Source organism: Moschus berezovskii, chromosome 8 (genome assembly GCF_049115385.1).
Source record: "Moschus berezovskii isolate FMDL1 chromosome 8, NW_MosBer_1.0, whole genome shotgun sequence".
In the NCBI taxonomy this organism is placed as follows: Eukaryota; Metazoa; Chordata; class Mammalia; order Artiodactyla; family Moschidae; genus Moschus; species Moschus berezovskii.
In genome coordinates, this window is record NC_142467.1 from 96,535,006 (window position 1) to 96,556,480 (window position 21,475).

Sequence of the window (21,475 nt, forward strand, 5' to 3'; positions counted from 1 at the left end):
GCTGTGTCCTCAGCCTCGTTCTTTCTCTTCCCGGCAGGCCCTAGCCTTCCAAAACTGCCTTTCTCATCCTGGACAGTGCTTCGTTACGGTCCCTGTTGTGCTTAATTGCTGCCTACTCACCATAATTAGGCACCTGTGGGAAGCCCTTTCCATTTCAGCGGGGTCAGGGTTGGCCACTAGGACTTGAAGGATGGGCGGGGTAGGGTTTGGGCCACTGTCTGGACGGTGGGAATCCAGTGGCGTGATCCCTGCTCTCAGCGACGTGGGGCCAAGGTCAAGGCTAGAGAGTTCCAAGTCAGGTTGGCCGTGGGAAATTTGAAGGCATCCCTCATCTGTTTAGCTCGTGGACAATGCAGAATTTAGGACCTGGGGTTACATTCCTCCACCTGGTGCCTTCACCACCTACACATTTTCTTCAGCTGGCCTGAAGAGTGCTGGGAAAATGTCCCCTGGAACCCTGGGGCACCCAGGTTAGCAGCTTGCTTCTGCTCTCTGGTGCGTGGAGGAGGCTCACATGTTGGAGACACCATGGAGGTAGGGATCCCAGGAGGTCAGGGTTGGGCAGGCTCTGCCAAGGCCCTGCCCACTCTAGCACGAGAAAACTGATGGGTGTTGAAGGTTTCTGATGACTCTCCCGGTGACAACTTACAAGGTGAAGCAGATCCAAAATTGTGGAGCCATGAGAATAGTGGAATGTAAAGGACAGGCGGTTCTATGGGAGAAAGGCTAGGTAGAGGCCACCTGATGTCTCCTGGTGAACTGAGGTCTCTCTTTGCCTCTGCTCCCAGGGAAGAGGCTTATAGCCTTGATTCTGGAACCTGACTGTTGCCACTTGCCTGTACTTGGTCTGGTGGAATAGAAGCCTTAGATAATGGCAGGAGTGGACACAAGGGATCAGACTTATCACTCTCAGACTTCCCTGGTGACCCAGTGGTTAAGAATCCACCTGCCAACACGGGGACATGGGTTCAATTCCTGGTCTGGGGAGAGATTCCACATGCCATGGAGCCACTAAGCCCTTGTGCCGCAACTACTGAGCCTGTAGCTCTGCAGAAGAGAAGTGACCACAATGAGAAACCCATGCTAGAGAAAGCCTGAGTGCAGTGAGGAAGGCCCAGCTCAGCCAAAAAAAATTATAGTTCTCATAGTGTTATTTATTAAGCACCCACTGATATACACTTCCTCATATAGGGAACATTGAAAGACAAAGTCCCAGCCTACAGAAAAATGTACCTCCCCTGCAGGTGTTCCAATCCTTAGCACATCCATGAATAGCCCCCTGGGAGGTCTGGGGGAATGTTGATTGCTTGAAGTTGCCTGCAGAGCTTTTAACTTATGTGAACATGAGCATTTTCCTGAGGAAGGAGGTGCCCAGCTTTCATCACATTTCTCAAAAGCATCTAGGGATCTAAAACCAAGTTCAGAATCCCTGCTCTCGACACCCAGACTCTGTAGGTCAGCATTTCCCAACATTCAGGCCTGGGATGGTCCGAATCAGAATTACCTGGAATGCTTCTGTTTACCAGCAAGTTCCTGGCCTCCAACCAACGTCCTGAGTCAGCCTTTTAATAGTGGGGCCTGGGATGTTTTGTTTTGGAGACGTTGATTTCAGCCAAATATGAGAACCATTGCTTTCTGAGTTCAGGTGTCCATAGCAAGCAACTTATAAATAGGGGATTCATATCAAAATTGAGGGGGAGTTTGGTTCCTTGTGTCTGTGTCCCCTCGTTGGGAGAAAACCCCAGATGTAAGCTGATTTGGTCAGGGGGAGAGGGTTGAAATCCCATTGGGATGAGCCTCCCCCACCCCACCCCCCATATGCAGTACTGTGGCTGCTGTCTGGGGGAGGGCAGCATCTTTGGCTCAGGGCTAGGGGCAGGTCATCCAAGCCAAAGACACGGGTGTGGTTTTGGTCTGAGTCTTCTGACTGAGTTAATCTCTCCAGGATGTTCCACCCCAAATCCACAGCCTCCCAGACAAACCAGTCCCAGGATCTTGCCTGGGCTCCATCAACCTGACATGTCTGTTCCTTGTCTCCTGGCTGGGGCCCACTTGGCCACCTCCCTCAAAGATAATAGTAGAGATTCCGGGGCGGTAGCATCCAGGAGGTGTTGACCTCAACCTGTCCTCCCTCCCGGGCTTCACTCTGCCTCCATCCGGTCCCGCACCTCGGCCGGCAGCCCATCGTAAAGGGTGTCCTCCACCAGGAGCCCCGACTTCTTGAGCCCCTCACAGTTGCCGAGCTCCTCCGGCAGTGCTTCCAGCCGGTTGCCCTTGAGCTCCAGGCGGCTGAGGGCCCTGAGGGCCCCCACTTGGGGCGCGAGCTGGCTCAGCTGGTTGTAACCTAGGAGCAGCGTCCGCAGCTTGCGGCAGAAGAAGAGCTCGTCGGGTAGAAACTCCAGGGCATTGTAGGAGAGAGCCAAGTGCTGAAGATTCTGCAGGAGACCCAGCTCAGCCGGCAGGGAATGCAGCCCATTGTGCGAGACGTCCAGCAGGCGGAGGCTGGAGCACATGCCGAGCTGGGTGGGCAGCGTCTCCAGCTTGTTGTGGCTCAGATAGAGCTGCTCGAGGCCCCGGAGCTTCCGCACGTGCTCAGGGACATAGGCGATCTGGTTGTGCCACAGCCGGAGCGTGAGCAGCTTGCGGCAGTGCTGGAAGCTGAGGATCTCCTCGATGGAACGCAGGTGGTTGTCCCGGAGGTCGAGCTCCTGCAGTGCACCTAGGCTGAAGACGGCATGGGGGATGCGCTCCAGCCCGCAGGCCACCAGCTCCAGCTCCCGCAGCACAGCCAGCTTCTTGAGGCTGTTCAGCGCCAACAGACGCGCCCCATCGTTGTGCAGGCTGAGCCGCTGCAGGTGGCCGGCCACATCAGTCACGCTGGCGGGAACCTTGCCAGCATTGCTCCGCAGAGACAGCACCTTCAGCTGCTTCAGCTCCCGGAGGCTCTCGAGGGTGGCCGCCCGGGCCAGCTCTGGGGGGAAGAGCCCCTCTAGATGCAGCTCCTCCAGACCGCGCAGCCCAAACACCCAGAGGGGCACCTCCCGCAGCTCCTCGCACTTGATTCGGATGACCTTCAGGCGGTCCCGCAGGAAGATCTGTGAGGAGAATGGAAGCCTGGCGGGCGAGTGGAGCAGGCTCAGCTCCTGCAGGTGCACCAGCTGCGAGAGGCCCGGGGGGAAGGTGATGTCACCAATGGCCTCCAGCCGCAGCGCCTCCACCTCGCTGAGCTCGAAGACCGTGTCCGGCAGCCCCGGGAGCATGCAGAGGGCCAGTTCCAGTTGGCCCCGGGCGTTGCGCTGCAGCTTCTGCCGCAGCTTCTCGGCAGTCCACTCGTGGTTGAGGTTGAGCTGCTTCAGGCGGCTCTCGCTGACCTCAGAGAGGAAGACAGCAAAGCGCTTGGAGTAGAGCGAGTCATACTGGTCGATGAGGTGCAGCATAAAGGCGAAATCGTTCTTGACATCGGGGATGTCGCCCATGCCGGTTTCCTCCCTCACCGACCGGAAGGAGTACTCCTTGAGGGGCCGGTGGAAGAGCCAGTAGAGGGTGTAGAGACAGGTGATCCCGTAGACACACACGAAGGAGATGTAGCAGAAAGCCAGCTTGGAGAAGAGGTGGGCCTTGGTGTGGTTGCAGCAGAAGCTGGCGTAGCCCGTCACCTCCGAGGTCTCCACCCTGCAGGCCACCAGGAAGCTGATCTTCCCCACGTAAACCAGGTTGTAGACCAGGATGGCCAAGAACTTGCAGACCTTGAGCACTGTCTGCCGGATGTACATAGTGTACAGGATGTCGCCCTCCTCCACGTGCATGCGGAATTTCTTGACCTTTTCAAACAGGGCTTTGGCCTGCTCCCCCTCCTTCTTGTCCAGCAGGGTGACAGCTGGGGGCTCTGTCACCACCTTCTCGGGCTCTGCCAACACCTTCTCCTTCTCGCCCTCCCCTGCCTTCCCTGGCCCTGCTGTTGTGGTCACGGTTACTGTTGCCCGCCCAGCTATGGTGCCGGCAGGGCCCTTGTGGTTCTCCCCAGAGACCTCGGACAGCGCCCGAGTAGTCCATGGCGAGTCAAAACACTTGCCCAGGATGGAGATGAAGTGCTCGATTTTGGAGCTGGTGCCAGGGAACTTGAACCAGAAGCTGGTGCAGACCATGAAAATGAGCGTGTGGATGACAACCAGGTAGGGGAAGTACTTGGCATACCAGTGGAGGGCCGTCTCGTAGCAGAGCTGGTTGATGAAGCTGTACTGCTGTAGGTCCAGGTTGTTCTTGAGGCCGCTCAACTCCCGGAGGTCCCCCATGGGCTCTGAGACCCCCCGTGGCAGCAGCTGTTGACACGGGGCTTCAGATAAATTCTCCCGGGGTTCATGACTGGGCAGACAGATGATCTTGTCCTGCGTCACCTGGGGATGGGGGAGAGGGTATGAAAGAGGGTGAAGGATCTGGGGCGGCCTGGGAAGTTGTAGGGAGAGGAAGCAGGCTGCAAGCAGGAGAGGTCTGCATTGATCCCCAGCTGTCCTCAGCTGGCTGTAACTTTGGAAGAGTCACTAAACCTTTGAGCATGGGACTTTGTCTGGAAATAAAAGAGGGGGGTTGATTCGTGTTCCTCGAAAAGATGTTAAAGAACTAGGGACTTCCCTGCTGGCCCAGTGGCTAAGACTGGGCACTCCCAATGCAGGAGGCCTGGGTTTGATCCCTGGTCAGGGAACTAGATCCCACATGCCACACCTAAGGGTTCATGCTCCAACTTAAAAAAAAATGAAGATCTCACAGGCTGCAAGTAAAAATGCCACATGAGGCAACTAAGAACTGGTGCAGGCAAATAAATATTAAACAAACAAAAAAGATGTTGAAGTCCTAAGCCCCAAATACCTGACCTGTGATTGATGCCTTATCTGGAAATAGTGTTTGCAGAGCAGATGTAATCAAGTTAAGATGAGGGAGAAATTTGGACACACACACACACACACTCACACTGAGGGAAGATGCTGTGAAGATACAGGAAGAATGTCCACTATCAAGCAAGGAATGCCTGAGGCCACCAGAGTGTAGACGAGAGGCACAGCCTTCGCAAGGAACCAGCCCTGTCAACACTTTGATTTTGGATGTCCAGTCTCTAGAACTATGATAGGTTAAGGGAAGACTTCCGGAATCTCCCAGACCCCGCCCCTGGGAGACCCCGCCCCACCCAGGCCACACCCCGCCCCGCCCCTTACCTGGAGGGTGCAGCCGAAGACCCCGATCATGAGCATGGCCACGGTGAGGTACTCAGCCAGCACGTCCCACCAAGGTTTGAGCACCTTGAAGGCGGGCTGCTGCTCCGTGAACTGCTTGAACTCCGCCACCGGAATCATCCTTCCTGTGAGGAGAGCAGGAAGCGGAGGGTGCAGAGACAGACCCTCAGGATAGGGCGCCTTGTGAGCCGGGCCCCCAGAAGAGCCAGAAACACGCCTCTGCTCCCAGTATCCGCGCTCCGCCCCGCCGAACTCGGGCAGAACCCACAGCTGTGCGCTCCCTTCCCCTCCCCCGCCCCCTAGACTTCACCTCGTTCCTGCAGCCAGTCGACTAAGGTTGAATGCTTGGCTTAAGGAGGTAAGTACTCACTGCTCGGTAAGTCCTCACCACCTCTGTTCCCAGGGACCCCTGCCCCGATGGGACTGGGCTTGCCCACTCAGAGCTCAGGAGGGGCATTCCACGAGGCCGCTGCTCCACCGCTCGTCGGTGTGGCCTTCTCCCCGAGCCCGGGCATCTCCTCCCACCCTTGACGCCAGTCCCAAACACTTCGCTCTGCTTCCTCGACTCCAGACACCCGGTACCCAGGCGGCCAGCCCCGGATCCCTCTGTCACTGGACCAGAGTCCCGAGACTCGGGACTTCCGGGGCGTGGACCCCCACCCCCTTAAGGGGCGCTCCGGGCACCACCTCCAACCTCCAACCGGAAAAGCCGGCTGGAGCCTGGCTCTGGTTACGGGCCCCAGGGGCAGGGAGTGGTGGAGCTGAAGGCTTGTCGGCCCTGGGGGGTGAGGGGTGGCAGTGACGAGGACACCTGGGTTTCTGGTGGGGCCAGTGTTTAGGATCTGCTGCGGAAAACCGATACCCGAAAGGCAAGGGCTGAGGGGCAAAGAATCAGGAAATGGAAAACTCACAGAGAGAGCCAGGGTGACACCTACGACTACAACGTCTAGGACGGGGCTGGGCTGCCAGGCTCCTGGGCGGCCAGCCTACTCTGTCTGGCCCTGGGTTTCATTTTAGACCAAGGTATCATTATTCCAGATACAGACAGCCAGGCGCAAGTCACTTGGGGGCGTGGACCACAAGTGCCCTCCCAGACAGGCAGCCCTGGAGCCTCTCTTTCCAGGTCTAGGAGGGGAAAGAAAGGGAGACAGCAAGGCCCCCACTGTCTCCAAGGGGGCTCCTAGGCTGGTCCATCCCCCCTCCCCAGCACCCATGCTCCCCAATATAAAACCCCTGTTTCTCATCCTTCTCACGCTTCCCAGATGGCACAGTGGTCAAGAACCCGCTTGCCAATGCAGGAGAGGCAAGAGACGCGGGTTTGATCCCTGGGTGGGCAAGATCCCCTGGAGGAGGAAATGGCTACCCACTTCAGTATTCTTGCCTGGAGAATCCCATGGACAGTGGAGCCTGGGGGGCTATAATCCATGGGGTCGCAAAGAATCGGGCATAACTGAGCACGGACGCCTGTTTCTCACGTAGGTTTCCTGTGCCCTGTGGTCCTCATCCTGATAGCTTGTCACTGGCTGGGCAAGGAAGGGAGGCGTCTGAGTCATCGGATCATCCTCCAGCCTCCCACCCGTCTCCTGGGGGGCAGAGCCTGGCCTCTGTCCCACACCTTGGCCAATCGCTGTGATACCTCCATGCCTCCCTCTTTGGTCCCCATAACCCTGGAAGGCCTTCCATTGTTACTGAATGAGGACAAGGGGGAAGTGGGCGGGGCTATAGGATGCAGGCCCTACCCAGCAGGCTGAAGTCAGGGCAGTCCGCCACACCCCTTAATCCCACCAGGGATGGCACGCAAGGGACACGCCTGCCTACACCCGGTCTCCAGGGGCCCCTGACTCAGGCCCTGACTCACCTAGCACCAGGCACACGCAAGGGGGTACACAGAACACAGGATCCCTCACCCAATGACCCAGCCCTTGCGCTCAGTTCACAACCTGTCCTCAACAAGCCCAGTAAAGGTGTCCCCCCATCCCCCCCACCCCAGTGCATCACAGACTTCAGACACCAGGGAATCTGATAGAAACACACCCAGGGCAACTCCACAGCCCCCAGGGGCCAAATTGCAGCCACCGAATGGGACAACCCTGGGGGCATTCTAGTGTGTGCACACCAGTGCACGTGTGTGCAAGCTGAAGGGAGACTCAGGGGCAGAGACGCAGGCATACACTTTCTTCCAGTTCTGGCCACCCACTATTCTCCCTGCCCTGGCCACCTGCCCCTGCAAGGGACACTGCTTCAATTAAGAATGGTGACCCTTAGCAGAAATGCCACACAGACAGGCAGGGAGGACCAACTTCCTGCCCCCGAGGCCTTCCCACCCTTCAGGACACATCTCACAATTGTGGAAGCTCTGCCACTGGCCATCCCAGACCCACAATCAAAAGCAAGAAGGCAGAGACACCCAGGGTCCCCAACAGATGGGTCAGAGCTCCCACGGAGCAAGGTGTATACACAACAGCCTCCAAGGCAGACATGGGGATATCATTATCGGTCTCCATGACTCAATCTTGATTGTTTGGAACCTGCCATTAAGTTTCCCCAGACACAAGACTGGCCCCCCTTTGTCTGAACCAGGCTTGTGGGAGGGCTAGGGGAGAAAGCATCGTGGGGGTGTGGGGACAGAAAACTTAAGGCCACCAGATGCTTTCAGTGTCTTGTTTGATCCCAACTCCGGGAGCATGGATGTGGAGACCCTTATTTCCCAGACTCGGGGAAGTGAAATAACTCATTCAAGGTGTCCCAGCTTGTGACAAGCAGCGTTTAAGGGAGACCCCCTGAGTCCTGTCTGTCTGATCACAGGCACTCTGTTCCAGGTTGAGCAAGAACGTCTCACTGAGATGAAGCATCTTTGCCAGGGAGCCTCAGGAGGGGGCTCCTTCCGGTAAAGGAGAGATGGGGGGATGATGGCTGCTCTGCCGACCAGGCTCAGTTGTCCTTGTCAGCCTCTGAAAGGGAAATTGCCCCCTGCATGGCCTTAGCTCTGCCTACTCATGCCTCACCCTTGCTTCTCTCTCAGGCCTCCCCCAAGCCCCCACCTTGCCTCTAAACACTGGTAGCAGTGGTGGATGCCCCTGATCCCCCCACCCCCCATTTCCACCCACCGCCCAAGCTAAGCGGCAAAGAAGAAACAGTGACACTTGTCAGCCCTGAAACAGGCCTTGGAGGGCACTCGGTTTAACCTTTGACTTCTACACGAGGGAGAAATTATGGTCGGGGGTTGGGGGAGCAGTAGCAGCAGAGCCAGTTCTGGGCCTTAGGCCTGGGGAGTCCCAACCTACTACTTTTCCAAGCTGCCCTTCCAGGACTGGGGGTTCTGGGGACTCTTTAGGTTCAAGGGACACGGAAGGGACAGCCTGGGGAAGCCACCACGTGTTAGGGCTCTGGGAGGTGAGGGGCTCGCTGGGATGAGCTGTCACCGGCAAGAGGAGAGGGGAACAAGGTATCAAGACGCCCAGGGTGGACCCTAGCTGTTCGATCTTCACTCTGTCCTTGGCCAGACCTCCAGGGCTCCCTGAATAGGCGCCCTTGGGCTGGCCAGGGCCGGACCTCTCTCTGCACCGCCCCCTCCCCCTCCCACCCCCCCACCCCCAGCTCCTTCTGTGCCCCAGACGGCTTAGGGCTCAGGTCGCAGGGCCAGCCGCACCTCGGGCGGTCCTCCTGTGGGCCAGGTCCTCACCCCGCCACCCGGTCCCCAAGCACGGAGAGCCACCTACTCACCTCACGGGCCAGACACTGTTTCCAACTCCGGTGTTCCGGGGAGCTGAGCGGCCGGGACTCCCGCGGAGTTCGCGGGCCGGACTGAGTGAGTCAGGGCGGGCGGGACCGCAGCCGCGGGCTGCCCCGCCCCGCCCCGCCCAGCAGCCGCCTCGGCCCCGCCTCCCTTCGGACGCTCCCGGACTCCCGGTACCGCGGGATAGCCGGAGGTAGGCGTTCCTAACCCTGAAGTCCCCGGGGAGGGGAGGGGCTCGTCGGAGGAGCAGGAACGGTAGAATTCTGCGCTCCGCTGCAGTGGGGCGGATCTGGCATGGGGGACACTGAGAGGGGCTGAAGGCGCTGGACGCCCAAAGCCAACCTGAGAGTACCTTTCTGGGAGCTAAGCTTCCAGGTGGAAGCCCTCCTCCTCCCTTCACTCCCAGGTACAGCTACTTGGCTTTGAAACTCAAACAGGCAATCAGTGATCAGGGCCCAAGGGAGGGCGGGGCGCTTTCTCCTTCCTGCTCTGACCACCCAACCAAGGGAGGCTCTCCACTGGGGAGACAGAGTCCGGGGTCAGAGGGCTCTGGGAGCCAAGGTTGGAGTCCAATCTGGGAGGTCTGCTTCTCAAAGGGAGACCCTGCTGCCCCAACCCCCATGATTTCCTCCCCACTTTGGGAAGCCTGCCCTAGATCTCAGACAAGACTTTTACCTTGATCTGCTCTGTCTGCTAAACTCAAGGCAGAGGAGACCTGAGAAGGTGGAAGAGTGAGGCCCCATCTCTCATGGGGAAAAGAAGTCCACAAGTTCACCAGATTAGAGATACTCTGAAACCTCGAGGGTTGGGACCCCCTAAGCTTAGGTTCCTCTGTGAAATCTGGCAGTGGGCGTGACCCCCTTGCAGAAGTCCCTGTGGGCTCAGCCACAGGCTGCCCAAAGACAAACCTTTGTGTGGACAAGATAAGCGAGGCTATCTTCTCTCTCAGAGCTTCTGCTCTATTGGTGTGTGTGGATGGGGGTGGGGAGAGGGAGAGGGTAAGGATGTGTATAATTAAGGAACAAGATAATGTCAATTTGTGACAAATGCTTGTGTATATAGGGGCTTCCCAGGTGGTGCAGTGGTAAAGAATCTGCCTGCCAATGCAGGAGATGCAGGTTCGATCCCTGGGTGGGGAAGGACCCCTGTAGAAGGAAATGGCAACCCTCTCCAGTGTTCTTGCCTGGAGAATCCCATGAACAGAGGAGCCTGGGGTGTCTACAGCCCATGGTGTCTCAAAGAGTCGGACGTGACTGAGCGATTGAGCACACACTTATGCTGTGTATATAGCAAAACAGGGTGAGTGAAGTAGTAGCAATGGGGCCTTTTGAGATGAATAGTTTCTCCTTTTCCTCTAGCCTCTGGAGTGGCTCCTTGAGACCCATGCCCTGAGAGTTTGTTCTCAGCTATATGCTGGGATGCCTGTCTTGTAACACACTGCTTTGCACTCCTGTGCAATATCTCTATGGTCACTGGAACTGAAGCCCCATGAGCCCTACACACATATCTTTTCTGACACTTCAGATGGTGCCTGGCACACAGTGGGCATTCAGTAAATGATGGATGGATACTTAGTTCAGGCTCTTCTTGATGCAGACCCTGAGGCAAGGAATTAGATGGCAATAGTTTCTCTGGATGGAGAAGGCAATGGCACCCCACTCCGGTACTCTTGCCTGGAAAATTCCATGGGCGGAGGAGCCTGGTGGGTTGCAGTCCATGGGGTTGCTAAGAGTTGGACACGACTGAGCGGCTTCACTTTCACTTTTCACTTTCATTCATTGAAGAAGGAAATGGTAACCCACTCCAGTGTTCTTGCCTGGAGAATCCCAGGGACGGCAGAGCCTGGTGAGCTGACATCTATGGGGTTGCACAGAGTCGGACACGACTGAAGCGACTTAGCAGCAGCAGTAGCAGTTTCTCTGGAAGGTGAACTCAGGAAGCATTAATGGTGAGCCAGTGCAGAAGAGAAGGAAGCCAGTAAGTGTTAATAAGGGCAGCTCTGTGAGATGATGGCAGATGCACCTCCAAGGTGTCCCACCCAAGTGGCGGAGGAATGGAAGCATTGTTACACCAGCTTCTGTCTGTCATGGCTGAGGGGTGGAGGGGGGGTGTTCACGCGCTGGGACTCCTGACTTTCCCTGCACGTGGGGACTCTGGGTGTTCAGAGGATATGGGAGGGGCTGCATGGGATCTGTCACAGGTACAAATGTTTGAGTGGGATGTCTTAGCCATATGACATACATGCAATGCTTCCCAGTGGTCCTCCAGAAAGACTACCTACTTTACATTCCCACTGGTAGTTCATGAGTTTCCCCACATGCATACTATCCAGGTTTTTAAACAATTGTGGTAATGTACACACACATAACAAAGAATTTGCCATCCTAACCATTTTTAAGGGTACAGCTCACTGGCATTAAGGGCTTCCCTGGTGGCTCAGAAGGTAAGGAATCTGCCTGCAATGCAGATTGATCCCTGCAATACAGGTTTGATCCCTGGGTCAGCAAGATCCTCTGGAGAAGGAAACGGCATCCCACTCCAATATTTTTGCCTGGAGAATCCCATGGACAAGAGGAGCCTGGAGAGCTATAGTCCTTGGGGTCCCCAAAGAGTCCGATACAACTGAGCAACCAATACTCTCACTTCAGTGGCATTAAGTAATTTCACAGTGCTGGGCAACCATCCCCACCATCCATCTTCAGAACTTTTTTCATTTTGCAAAAATGGAAACTCTGTCCTTGTGAAACACCAATTCACTATTCCTCTCCCCCAGCCCCTGGAACTCAGCATTATACCGTCCGTCTCAATGAATCTGAATCCTCTGGGGACCTCATATAAGTGGATCACAGTGACGCTATCATTTTACATTCCCACTAATGGTACACAAATGTTCTTGTTTCTCCATATTCTCACCAGTACTTGATTATTTATAACCAGCTTTTAAGGTTTTGTGAACCTGAGGTAGCTATCTATTGCTGTATAACAAACTGCCCCAAAATCTAGCTTCTTAAGACAAGAATTTACTGTCTGACAGTTTCTCAGGGCTTCCCTGGTGGCTCAGCAATAAAGAATCTACCTGCAATGCAGGAGACAGAGGAGAAAAAGGGTTCAATCCCTGGGTTGGGAAGATCCCCAGAGGAAGAAATGGCCACTCACTCCAGTATTCTTGCCTAGGAAATCCCATGGACAGAGAAACCTGGTGGGCTATAGTCCACAGGGTCACAAAGAGTCAGACTCAACTGAGGAACCTGAGCACACATGCAGTTTCTCAGGGTCAGGAATCAGTCAGAGTGGCTACAATGAGTGGTTCAAAAGTTTCCCTTCCCTGGACCCCAACAACCATTAAGTTGCTTTCTGTCACTGTCTATAGATTAGCTTATCGGAGAAGGCAATGGCAAGCCACTCCAGTACTCTCGCCTGGAAAATCCCATGGACGGAGGAGCCTGGTGGGCTGCAGTCTATGGGGTCGCTAAGAGTTGGACACGACTGAGCGACTTCACTTTTCACTTTCACACATTGGAGAAGGAAACGGCAACCCACTCCAGTGTTCTTGCCTGGAGACTCCCAGGGACGGGGCAGCCTGGTGGGCTTCCGTCTGTGGGGTCACACAGAGTCGGACACGACTGAAGTGACTTAGCAGCATAGATTAGCTTACAATTTCCAGAAGGTTGTATGAATGGGTCCACGCGTGGCATTCTCAAGCTCTCTGTATGAACAAATGTGATGGGGATGAGGTGGGGCAGAGGGAGCTGGTTCTTTGGGATGGGATAGTGGGTAGCTAAGAGTCTGGAGAGACTGGGCTTGGGAGCAGAGAGCCCAGTGTTTCCGTGGGGCCGATGTGGTCTTTTGTTTTTTCATTAATTGATTTGGCTGCACTGGGTCTTAGTCGCAGCACACGTGATCTTCAGTCTGTGTTGCGACACACGGGATCTTTAGTTGCAGCACGTGGGGTCTAGTTCCCTGTGATGGGAGGGGAGCCACTGGACCACCAGGGAAGTCCCCAGTGTGGTTGTGAGTATAAGCTGAGGTGCAGGAGGGCGCCTGGCACTGTCCCCCAGCTCAGGGCAGCTGAAGATGGCCATCTTCCTCTTCATGCTTCTATCCCCTATCAAGCTACTCCAGGTGGCCCCTGCACCAGTTGGCAAGTCACCAAAATGACACCCCTACTCCCTCAGGCGGTGCTGGGAAACCTCGAACGGGATTTCTTCAGCTCCTTCATGCACCGGTTTTGACACTTCCAGCCTCCCCCACCGCGGCCCCCAAAGATCTCATCTCCCCAAAACCTGGCTCTATCCGGAAGCCTTTGCTGAGTTGACTTTATGTGACCTGGGAGGGTGTGGAGAGTGGGGGTGCGCTGCCCTGTAGAAGGTTGGGTCACTTCTCACCAGCCTCGGTCTCTCCCTCCCCCTCATCCTTTTTTCCCCTCTTCCCCCAAATCGGGGTCTACCCCTACTTTCCCAGGGCTTCATTCTCCCACCAGTCCCCTGAGCTCAGCGAGATAGGAGGTTTCCTGGAGTCTGTGAGAAAGCTTTGGGTAAAAGAGAGGTGGAAGCCCCAGGAAACCTGGGTCCCGGGGTAGCCTCTGCGGTCGCCAAGGCGAAGACTGGGCCAGGGACATTGAGAGGCCGGATTGGCGAACTGGGCACGAAGCGCGGTGGTCCCGCCCCCTGGTTGCCAGGGCCCAGCCTATCCGCGGTCAGGCGGGCCTCGGGTCTCCAGGTGGTTGGGTGGGGGCCTGGGCAGGTGTGTGTGTGGCCGCGGGTGGGGAAGAGGGGGTTAGACTGGATCGGAGACCCCAAGGGATTACCCCCGCCCCGAAGCCCCTCCGGTTGGGTGTCTGAGGTCCTCAGGCGCAGCCGCAGAGAAGCCTCCTCTGCCTCCCACGCGCTCCCCCCTCCCCACTCAATTCCGCGCGCTCCCGCCTGCGCTTTCCCGGTCTGCACCCAGCGCACGCGCCCCCGTCTCCCCCGCCCGCCGCCAAGGGCCGGGCCCGCCTCACGGCGCCGCCGCCCGCCGCCCCCTCCCCTCGCCTGCCCTCAGCTCGCCTCAGCCACCGTCGCTGCGCTCCCACCCGGCCCCACCCCGGGCGACCCAGCGTGGAGCGGAGGGAGACCGAAGCCCGAGGTGAGCAGTGGCGCGAGCAGGTGGAAGGGCGGCGTGGACCAGGGCCCAGCTGGCGGAGGGGGACGGGCTCGGAACGCGGCTCTTTGTCTCCCAAGCCCGTGCGCGGGCAGCCGGGACCGCTCCTCCTCCCGGCAGGTGCCGGCATCTCTCCCGGAGGCCCGGAACTGCTCTGGGGGCTGGCGAGGGGACCCGGGTGTGTGCTCATCCCTTCATCTGGAACCTATAGCAGCCCCCTGGCCCGACGCTGGTGGTAAAGGCCCTGAGGGAGAGAGGGGCAGGTGGGTTGATCTATGGTCCTGAGAGGGAGCAGAGGCAGGCGTGGCCTGGAGGAAAGGCGATAAGAATGAGATTTGGGGACCACCGTGAGCAGCTGCGCTGGTGAGTGGTGGGTGGGTGGAAGGAAGTGGATCCAAGCAGAGGTTTGGGCGCCCATGGGTGGTGACGCAGGAAAAGGAGCAGAGAGGTGCCAGGACCCAGAGCCTTGCAAGCAGCATAGCGGCCCAGGACCTGGGATGCTGATTAATCTGTTTCTTCGTCAGGTGCTGGATGGACAAGAGGGACAAGTCCAGGGCAGCGGCCGCCGGTCGCCCGCCCGTCTCTCGCCCTCTCGGCCTTCCGATCCCCAAGCCCGCAGGGTCTCCACGACCCCCTCCTCCAGTAACCAGAGCGGCTCTCCGAGTTCTGGGAGCAGCAGCAGCCGCAGGGCGAGGGCCCTTGGCAGAGAGAACCGGGGGCATCCGGGGAGGCGCTCTCCCGGAAGTTACTCCCCAGTTGGGACCAACGCGGAGCGCTGGGACGGGTCTCCGGAGCCCAGGTACTCAGCCTCTTTCCCTGATTCTGACCCCATCTTGCCTCCCCTCCTCTGAGGCACAAGCCTCCCCTTGATTTCTGGGGCACCTGCGTTGACTCGGCCTTCTCCCCACAGCCTCCAGGCCCCCAGCGGCTGGGAGAGGGGAGCGGGCCCCTGCCAGGACCCCAGGCTCAGGCTGTATCTCTAGCCCTGGGCATGCCAGCGCGCCCACCAGGTAAGTCACCCGTTCCCCCCCCGCCCCAGTCCCTTAGGCAAGGGTTAGTGTCTCCATCTGGAAGCCTTAAAGTGTGTGGGAGCACTTGCTGATCACTGGGCGCAAATTGGTGAAAGCTGTTATTGGCTGGCAGAGAGAGCATATGCCCCATTTTACAGATGGGGAAATGTAGACTTGGGAGAGCAAACGAGCTGGAGCTCTGCCCTGATCGCAGCCCCTCCTGTCCTCAGACCAGGCCCTCTTGGGCAGAAGGGGCTCCGTCCCCCAGCTGAGGAAACTGCGGCCAGAGGAAAAGCCACAGATTCACCCAGAAGGAGCACCCTGAGTACCGGGGCACGGAGAGGTATGTGACCTGGGGGAGGAACCTTCAGGGTTCCTGAGCTGTGAAGTATTGGTGACCTTCGGCCTTCTGTTTTGTCCCCAGACTCTTCTGGGTCCACCCCAGCCATCCCCTCCCCGGTCAATTCCCGTCGACCCCGGGCTGCGGGCGCTGAGGTGTGTGTCCCCCGGGCAGCTCCAAGTGCCCGTCTCCGGCCCCCGACGACTGAGGCTTCCAGGAAGTCAGTGAGCAGCACCCCAGAGCGCAGCGCGGCGGAGCCGAGCCCTGCCGCCAGGAGGCGACCCAGCGCCAGCGGGAGCCTCCAGAGGCCAACCTCGCGCCCCCTGGGCTCTAGCGTCACCCCTCTATCCTCCCCAGTCCGCTCTGGAGTCTCCCCGGCTGGAACACCCCGGGCTCTTGTTGTTCAGCCCAAGTCGAAAGGACTGCAGACTCTTCGCGCCCCGCAGGCCACATCCCCCAGGAAGGGAGCAGCCCCAGCAAGGGGTCTTCCTTCTCCTCTGGCCGCATCCTCTCTACCTTGTCCTACCGCACCGCCTCCGCCTGTCCGAGCCACTCCCTCTCGGGAAGCGCTCCCTCCTTCTCCACCGACCACGCCTCCTTCCCAGGCCCTCAGCCCGTCTTTGACCACGCCCCATTCACTAGCCCCACCCTCTCCTTCGGCTCCACCCTCTCTGCTGACCCGCCCCTCTCCGCCGGCCACACCTCCTTTGCAGGCTCCACCCACACACCTGAGTACATCCTTTCCGGAGGGGTCCGCCTCCCCCTTGGCCATGGCCCCTCTTCTGGTATCAGTCCCTCCATCAGTTTCACCCGCTTTGCATAGTGTACTCCCCACCGAGGCATCTTTGACTTTACCTCCTTTTCCAGATCTCCCCTCTCCCTTAGCCACACCACCTTCGGCAGGTCCTCTACCACCAGCCGCTACCCCCCTACAAGCCCCTCTGTCTCAAGCAGCATCTGTGAGGAACCTGCCCTCCCCCCTAGCCACATCCCCTCCTCAGACTCCTTCCGCTCTGGCCACGCCCCCCCCGAAGCCCAGTCCTCTGTCTCCACCTCTTCAGGCCACGCCCTCTACACTGGACACGCCTCCCGCACCTCCTCCACAGGCCTCTCCCTCTCAGACCACACTCTCTCTGCAGGGTTCTCCGCGTTCAGAGTCTCCCTCTCCCCTGATCAGGCCTCTGCTACAGACTCCACCTACTTCCCCTCGACAGGCCACTCCTGTACAGGCCCCATCTCTAGCCTCACCACCTCTGCGGGCGACCCCTCCTCTGGCCGTGCCTCATCCCCACTTTCCACCTTCTCTGGTCACGCCTCCTTTACAGGCCACTCCCCCTCAGAGCCTGCCTCCTTTGCTGGCTCCACCTTCTTTGGCCTCACCTCCTTTGCAGGCCCCACCCTCTCCTCCCCCTGCTTCATCTCTTCTGCATGATCCTCCCTCTCTTCGGGCTCTGCCCCTACAGAGCAGTCCACCTTCTCTGGCCTCGCCTCCTCTTCAGGCCCCCCATTCTCCCCCTGCTTCACCCTCTCTGCAAGACTCTCCCTCTCCCCTGGCCACACCCCCTCCGCGGGCTCTACCTTCTCTGAGGACGCCCCCTTTACAGGCCACTCCTCCTCCTCAAAGCCTGCCTCCTCTGCAGGCTCCACCTTCTCTGGCCTCGCTCCCTCTGCAGGCCCCTCCTCCCCCTGCTTCACTCTCTCTGCAAGACTCTCCCTCTCCTCTGGCCACACCCCCTCCGGGGGATCTCCCTTCTTTGAGCACGCCCCCTTCACAGGCCACTCCTCCTCAGAGCCCGCCTCCTCTGCAGGCTCCACCTTCTCTGTCCTCGCTCCGTCTGCAGGCTGGTCCCTCTCCCTCTGCTTCACCCCCTCTGCAAGACCCTCCTTCTCCTCTGATCACGCCCCCACCACGTGCTCCACCTTCCCTGGCCTTACCGACTTTGCAGACCCCTCCCTCTCCCCCTGCCTCACCTCCTCTGCAGGCCCCACGCCGCCCTCCAACCCCGGGTCCCGATGCCCCCATCTCGGGCCCACGGCTGACCCTGGCGCTGGCCCCAGGCCCACCGCCGCCGCCGTCGCGCAGCCCGTCCAGTACTCTGAGTGGCCCGGACCTGGCGGGCCACAGCAGCAGCGCTACCAGCACGCCCGAGGAGCTGCGCGGCTACGACAGTGGGCCCGAGGGCGGCGCCGCAGCCTCTCCTCCTGCCGATGCCGAGCTCGCCGCCTGCCACCCGGCAGCTTGGAGCCGAGGTTCCGCTCCGCCTCTGGCCATCCGCAGCACCCCAGGTAAGCAGTCCTCCGGACTCTGCGGAGTAGTAGAAGGGGCGAGTCCTGGGATGTGAGAGGGCGGGGTCGGAGGCGAGGCTCGGGGGCAGGACAGTTGGGTCTGAGGGGAGGGGCGGGGTCTCGTGGCGGGGGTGGGGCTTCCCGCTCTCTCTGGGCATCCCGGCCCCTCTCCCCCAGGACCGCCCCTGCCTTGGTCTCCTGCATCCGCGTCGGGCTCTGCTGATGGCTTGTGCACTATCTACGAGGCTGAAGGACCCGAGTCGGCGAGCCCCTCCACAGACGCGCTGGATCCCGGGCCCGGGCCCGGCGCGGGCGGTGGGAAGGCGGCGGCCGGAGCTGCTGCTGGTGCGGCCTCTCGTGGCGCGAAGCCGGCGCGCTTGGGAGAGCTGCCGCTGGGGACGCTGCAGGCGAGCGTCGTGCAGCACCTGCTGAGCCGGACGCTGCTGCTAGCTGCGACCGAGGAGGCCGCGGGAGGCAGCGGTGGTCCAGGGGGCGCCGGGGGTGGCGGCAGCGCGGGGGGCGCCCGCACTGCGCTGAGCGACGCCGAACTGGGCCGATGGGCCGAACTGTTGTCTCCGCTGGACGAGTCCCGCGCCAGCATCACCTCAGTCACTAGCTTCTCCCCGGATGACGTGGCTTCCCCGCAGGGTGACTGGACCGTGGTAGAGGTGGAGACCTTCCACTGAGCCCGACCCTGTCCCCGCCCTCCCAGCCCACCCCTGCCTTAATATTTGTCCCTAAGGTTCCACCTCAAAGGTATTAGATCTCCTCCTCCCTTCCTCCCGAAGTCCGGCTTCCCGTGGGTTGGTCTCAGTCCCTTCAGAACCCTAGAATTTTGGTCCAGGCTTGCGACCCAACCACACCTTTGGCCAAGGCCCTCCCCTTGAACCCCTCGCCTTTGGCCTAGAACGCGCTCCCGCACCCCTCGATCCGCGTCCCTCCCTCGGCCTAGGCTCTTCCTGGTGTCCAGTGTATTGTCTACCGCGCGCCGCCCGAATTCGCAATAAAGCGGAGACTGAGGTCTGTTTACTTTCCCCTTCGCGGTCGCGGGCTGGGGGCCTCCTGGGCGCATCCGACCGCAGGGCTGCGTGAGGGGCCAGGCCGGCTGTGCTGGAGGCTGTGCACAGCAGGTTGTAGCTCTGGTTGAAGGCTTTCCCCAAAATTCCTCCACTGAGGGTAGGGGCGTATAAGGAGGGGCTGCAGTGGGATCAGGAAATGCTGAGTCCCCGTGGTCCAGCGCCGCGCACCCACCAGCGTGCATGAATGTAGGCATTCTTATGCCCAACTTCTCATGGAAATATCAAGTGCAGGAGGGGCCCAGGTGGGGCTGCGCGACCAAGTGAATGAACCAGGCGTGCCTGGTGTGGCCAGCTGACCAAGCTCTTCCCACAATCTGCCATGGGAGCAGGCATTCCTTGGGGGGTTGGGGAAGACACTTGGGGAGGGACTGCTTGGATCTCAGGAGAGGGCGCAAGCCACTTCCTGAGGTTCTTCCTCACAGTGTGCAACCCTTTACCTTCCACACCCTGGGGTGTCAGAGACAGGGGAGGCCTGAGACTGATGGCCATCTCAGATCCCTCAAGGGCCTCCCAAGAGGGCACACTGTCCTCTGCTCACCAAGGAGGCTGCAGTGCAAAAGGCAGGCCCACAGCTGAGCCCTGGGCTTGGGAAGGGGAGTCACTGCCTCCTGGACAGACTGTACTGAGGAGCCTGCAGGGAAGGAGCAGCCTCTCCAAGGCTGATGGGAGATGTGGGTATCCTTCCATTGCCCACTCCTCTCCAGGTGCCCCCACCACCCCGCTGGGCCTGCGTCCCAGCCATGGACCTTGCCTTTAATCCCAACTTAGGGTGTACCCCCTAAGCCCTCTAGCCAGGCATCCTTGCCTGTGGACCAGTGTTGAGGGTCCTCACCAGAGCCAACCACTGCCTTTGTCTCCCCGAGTCAGAATTCCCTGCCTTTCCTCCCACAGTCCAGTCATCCTGACTCTAGCTCCTTTAAGCCACAGCCCAGGCCCTCCTTCTTCCCAAGTACCCATACAGGAAATGGACCCCCTAGGCCTTTCCTCCCCAAGGGTGTCCTGCTTTACACCCAAAAATGATGGTGGCCCAAGGGGAACCACAATCCTAAGGACAGAGAGGGACCCCATGTGGGGCTATTTCTCTGCCCACAGACCCAGTCCCTGAAGCTGGGTTCCTGCTGGTCCCCACCCTAGAAGCACCTGCCTCCCAACCTAGGATCTGAAGAGAAATTGGCCCAGTCTTGATGGGATACTGTCACCTCCATCCCTGGGAGCAAATCAGTCAAGGTGACAAACTACAGAGGTTCTTTTCTAAGCTGGGCCCTGGTGAGGACCTGGGTGTCCTTGTTTCCAGATGCTGAGACAAGCCCGAGGGTAGGGGCTGACTCGTGACATGTTGGATAGCTGAGGCCCTAAGGCCAGCCCTCAAGAAAGAGCAGGGCAGAGCCCCAGTTCTCCCAACTTGCTGCCCCATCCTGGGAGTTAATTGGGTGGTTACTCAGTGGGAGCACGAGAGGCAGGCAGCAACGGTCAAGGTCTGTGTTCAAACTGTGTGGTGGGGATGGTGATGGGCCCACAGGAGCTGTGGTGTGAGAGGGGCTCGGCTGTCACGGTGCATGACAGGAGTCCTGCTCGCTGCTCCACAGGTATCATGCAGCAGAGCGGGGCACCCTCTGTGGGTCCACACTGGGTGTAGAGGCCAGGGCCAGGCTGGTATCTGGCTGGACCCAGTTAATGTCTCCCCCAGGAAGCCTTCCTTGCCATCCCTGGATCTGAATCCCTGCGCTAGCTGGGACTACGCCTCAGCTCTGTGGGCAACCCTACAAAGGACCTGCCTTTCTGGGTCTTCTTTCTCCAGGGCAGTCCCCACTGCCTGGCTCAGTTTTGTCTCTGTGCTGACCCCCAAGACTGTAGTCCCTCTGATGGTGCCCCTCTCACCTAAGCCCTCCATGGCTCCCCAGTACCCTCAGTTCAAAGTGCAAAGTCTTTCTTCTCCTGACTTGAAAAGCCCCTTCCCAGTCTGACCATGCCCACTTTCTTCTGTTCCTTCTTCACAGATCTAATGTGTCTCCTGCTGATCCCTCCACATCTCAACCTTATGCTTCTGCCCTTGGAGATGCACCCACCCCCCACCTCCTCCAAGAAACCTTCCCTGATCTCCCTACACATTCATCTAGGCACTCGCCACTCTTAGCGCAGGCTTATCCCTCACCCCCACCCCAATGTCTGTCTCCTCCACTGCACTTGGGACCCCTCAGAACCAGGCGCAGAGCAGAAAACCCTGAAGGCCTCGGGAAATACATGCCAAATAAGGAAACTAGATCCTGAATCCTCCTGAGGCCCCAAGCCCAAGCCCTTTCATTCTCCATGACTCTCAGGGGAGGCCCTGACTGAACTGCCCTGGTGGGAAATTATGGGCCACTCTCCCCATGTCCAGAGCCATCCTCCTGAAAATGCCTGCTCTAAGGGTGCATCTGACCTGTTCCTCCAATACCAACCTATCTCTTCCTACCGCCACACTTAATATTCACACGCAGTGTGAACTTTGCTCTTCCACGCTGCACCCCGTCCTGGGCAGCCTCTTTGGGCCCCTGCTGTGACCTGTGCCCCTGGTTCTCTTAGACAGTGGGAGGCTCCCAAGGACACAGCTTCCTCCCTTCCCCACTGCTTCACAAGGGGTCAGGGACCCCCAGGCCTGCCCTGCTCAGCACCCCCTGTCA

General features: G+C 59.0%; 2 protein-coding genes across 3 annotated transcripts; one reads left to right on the top strand and one right to left on the bottom strand.

The window, feature by feature from the left end:
* Nucleotides 1–1,115: 1,115 nt before the first annotated feature.
* Nucleotides 1,116–5,345, bottom strand: LRRC8E (leucine rich repeat containing 8 VRAC subunit E). The gene is made up of 2 exons (XM_055430086.1): nucleotides 5,208–5,345; nucleotides 1,116–4,394 (listed from the first exon to the last, which is right to left on the bottom strand). The coding sequence occupies exons 1-2, from the start codon at nucleotides 5,343–5,345 to the stop codon at nucleotides 2,142–2,144; spliced, it is 2,391 nt and encodes a 796-aa protein (XP_055286061.1). The 3' UTR covers nucleotides 1,116–2,141.
* PRR36 (proline rich 36) lies at nucleotides 5,346–18,755 on the top strand. Of its 2 annotated transcripts, XM_055430085.2 has the most exons (6): nucleotides 5,346–5,583; nucleotides 14,625–14,899; nucleotides 15,011–15,110; nucleotides 15,341–15,453; nucleotides 15,535–17,736; nucleotides 17,914–18,755. In XM_055430085.2, exons 1-6 carry the CDS (start codon nucleotides 5,567–5,569, stop codon nucleotides 18,420–18,422), a joined length of 3,216 nt encoding a protein of 1,071 aa, XP_055286060.2. In that variant the 5' UTR covers nucleotides 5,346–5,566; the 3' UTR covers nucleotides 18,423–18,755. The 2 variants fall into 2 exon arrangements, with proteins under 2 accessions (XP_055286060.2, XP_055286059.2); XM_055430084.2 differs by lacking the exon at nucleotides 5,346–5,583 and having other exon boundaries at nucleotides 14,510–14,899; nucleotides 15,057–15,110.
* Nucleotides 18,756–21,475: the final 2,720 nt, after the last annotated feature.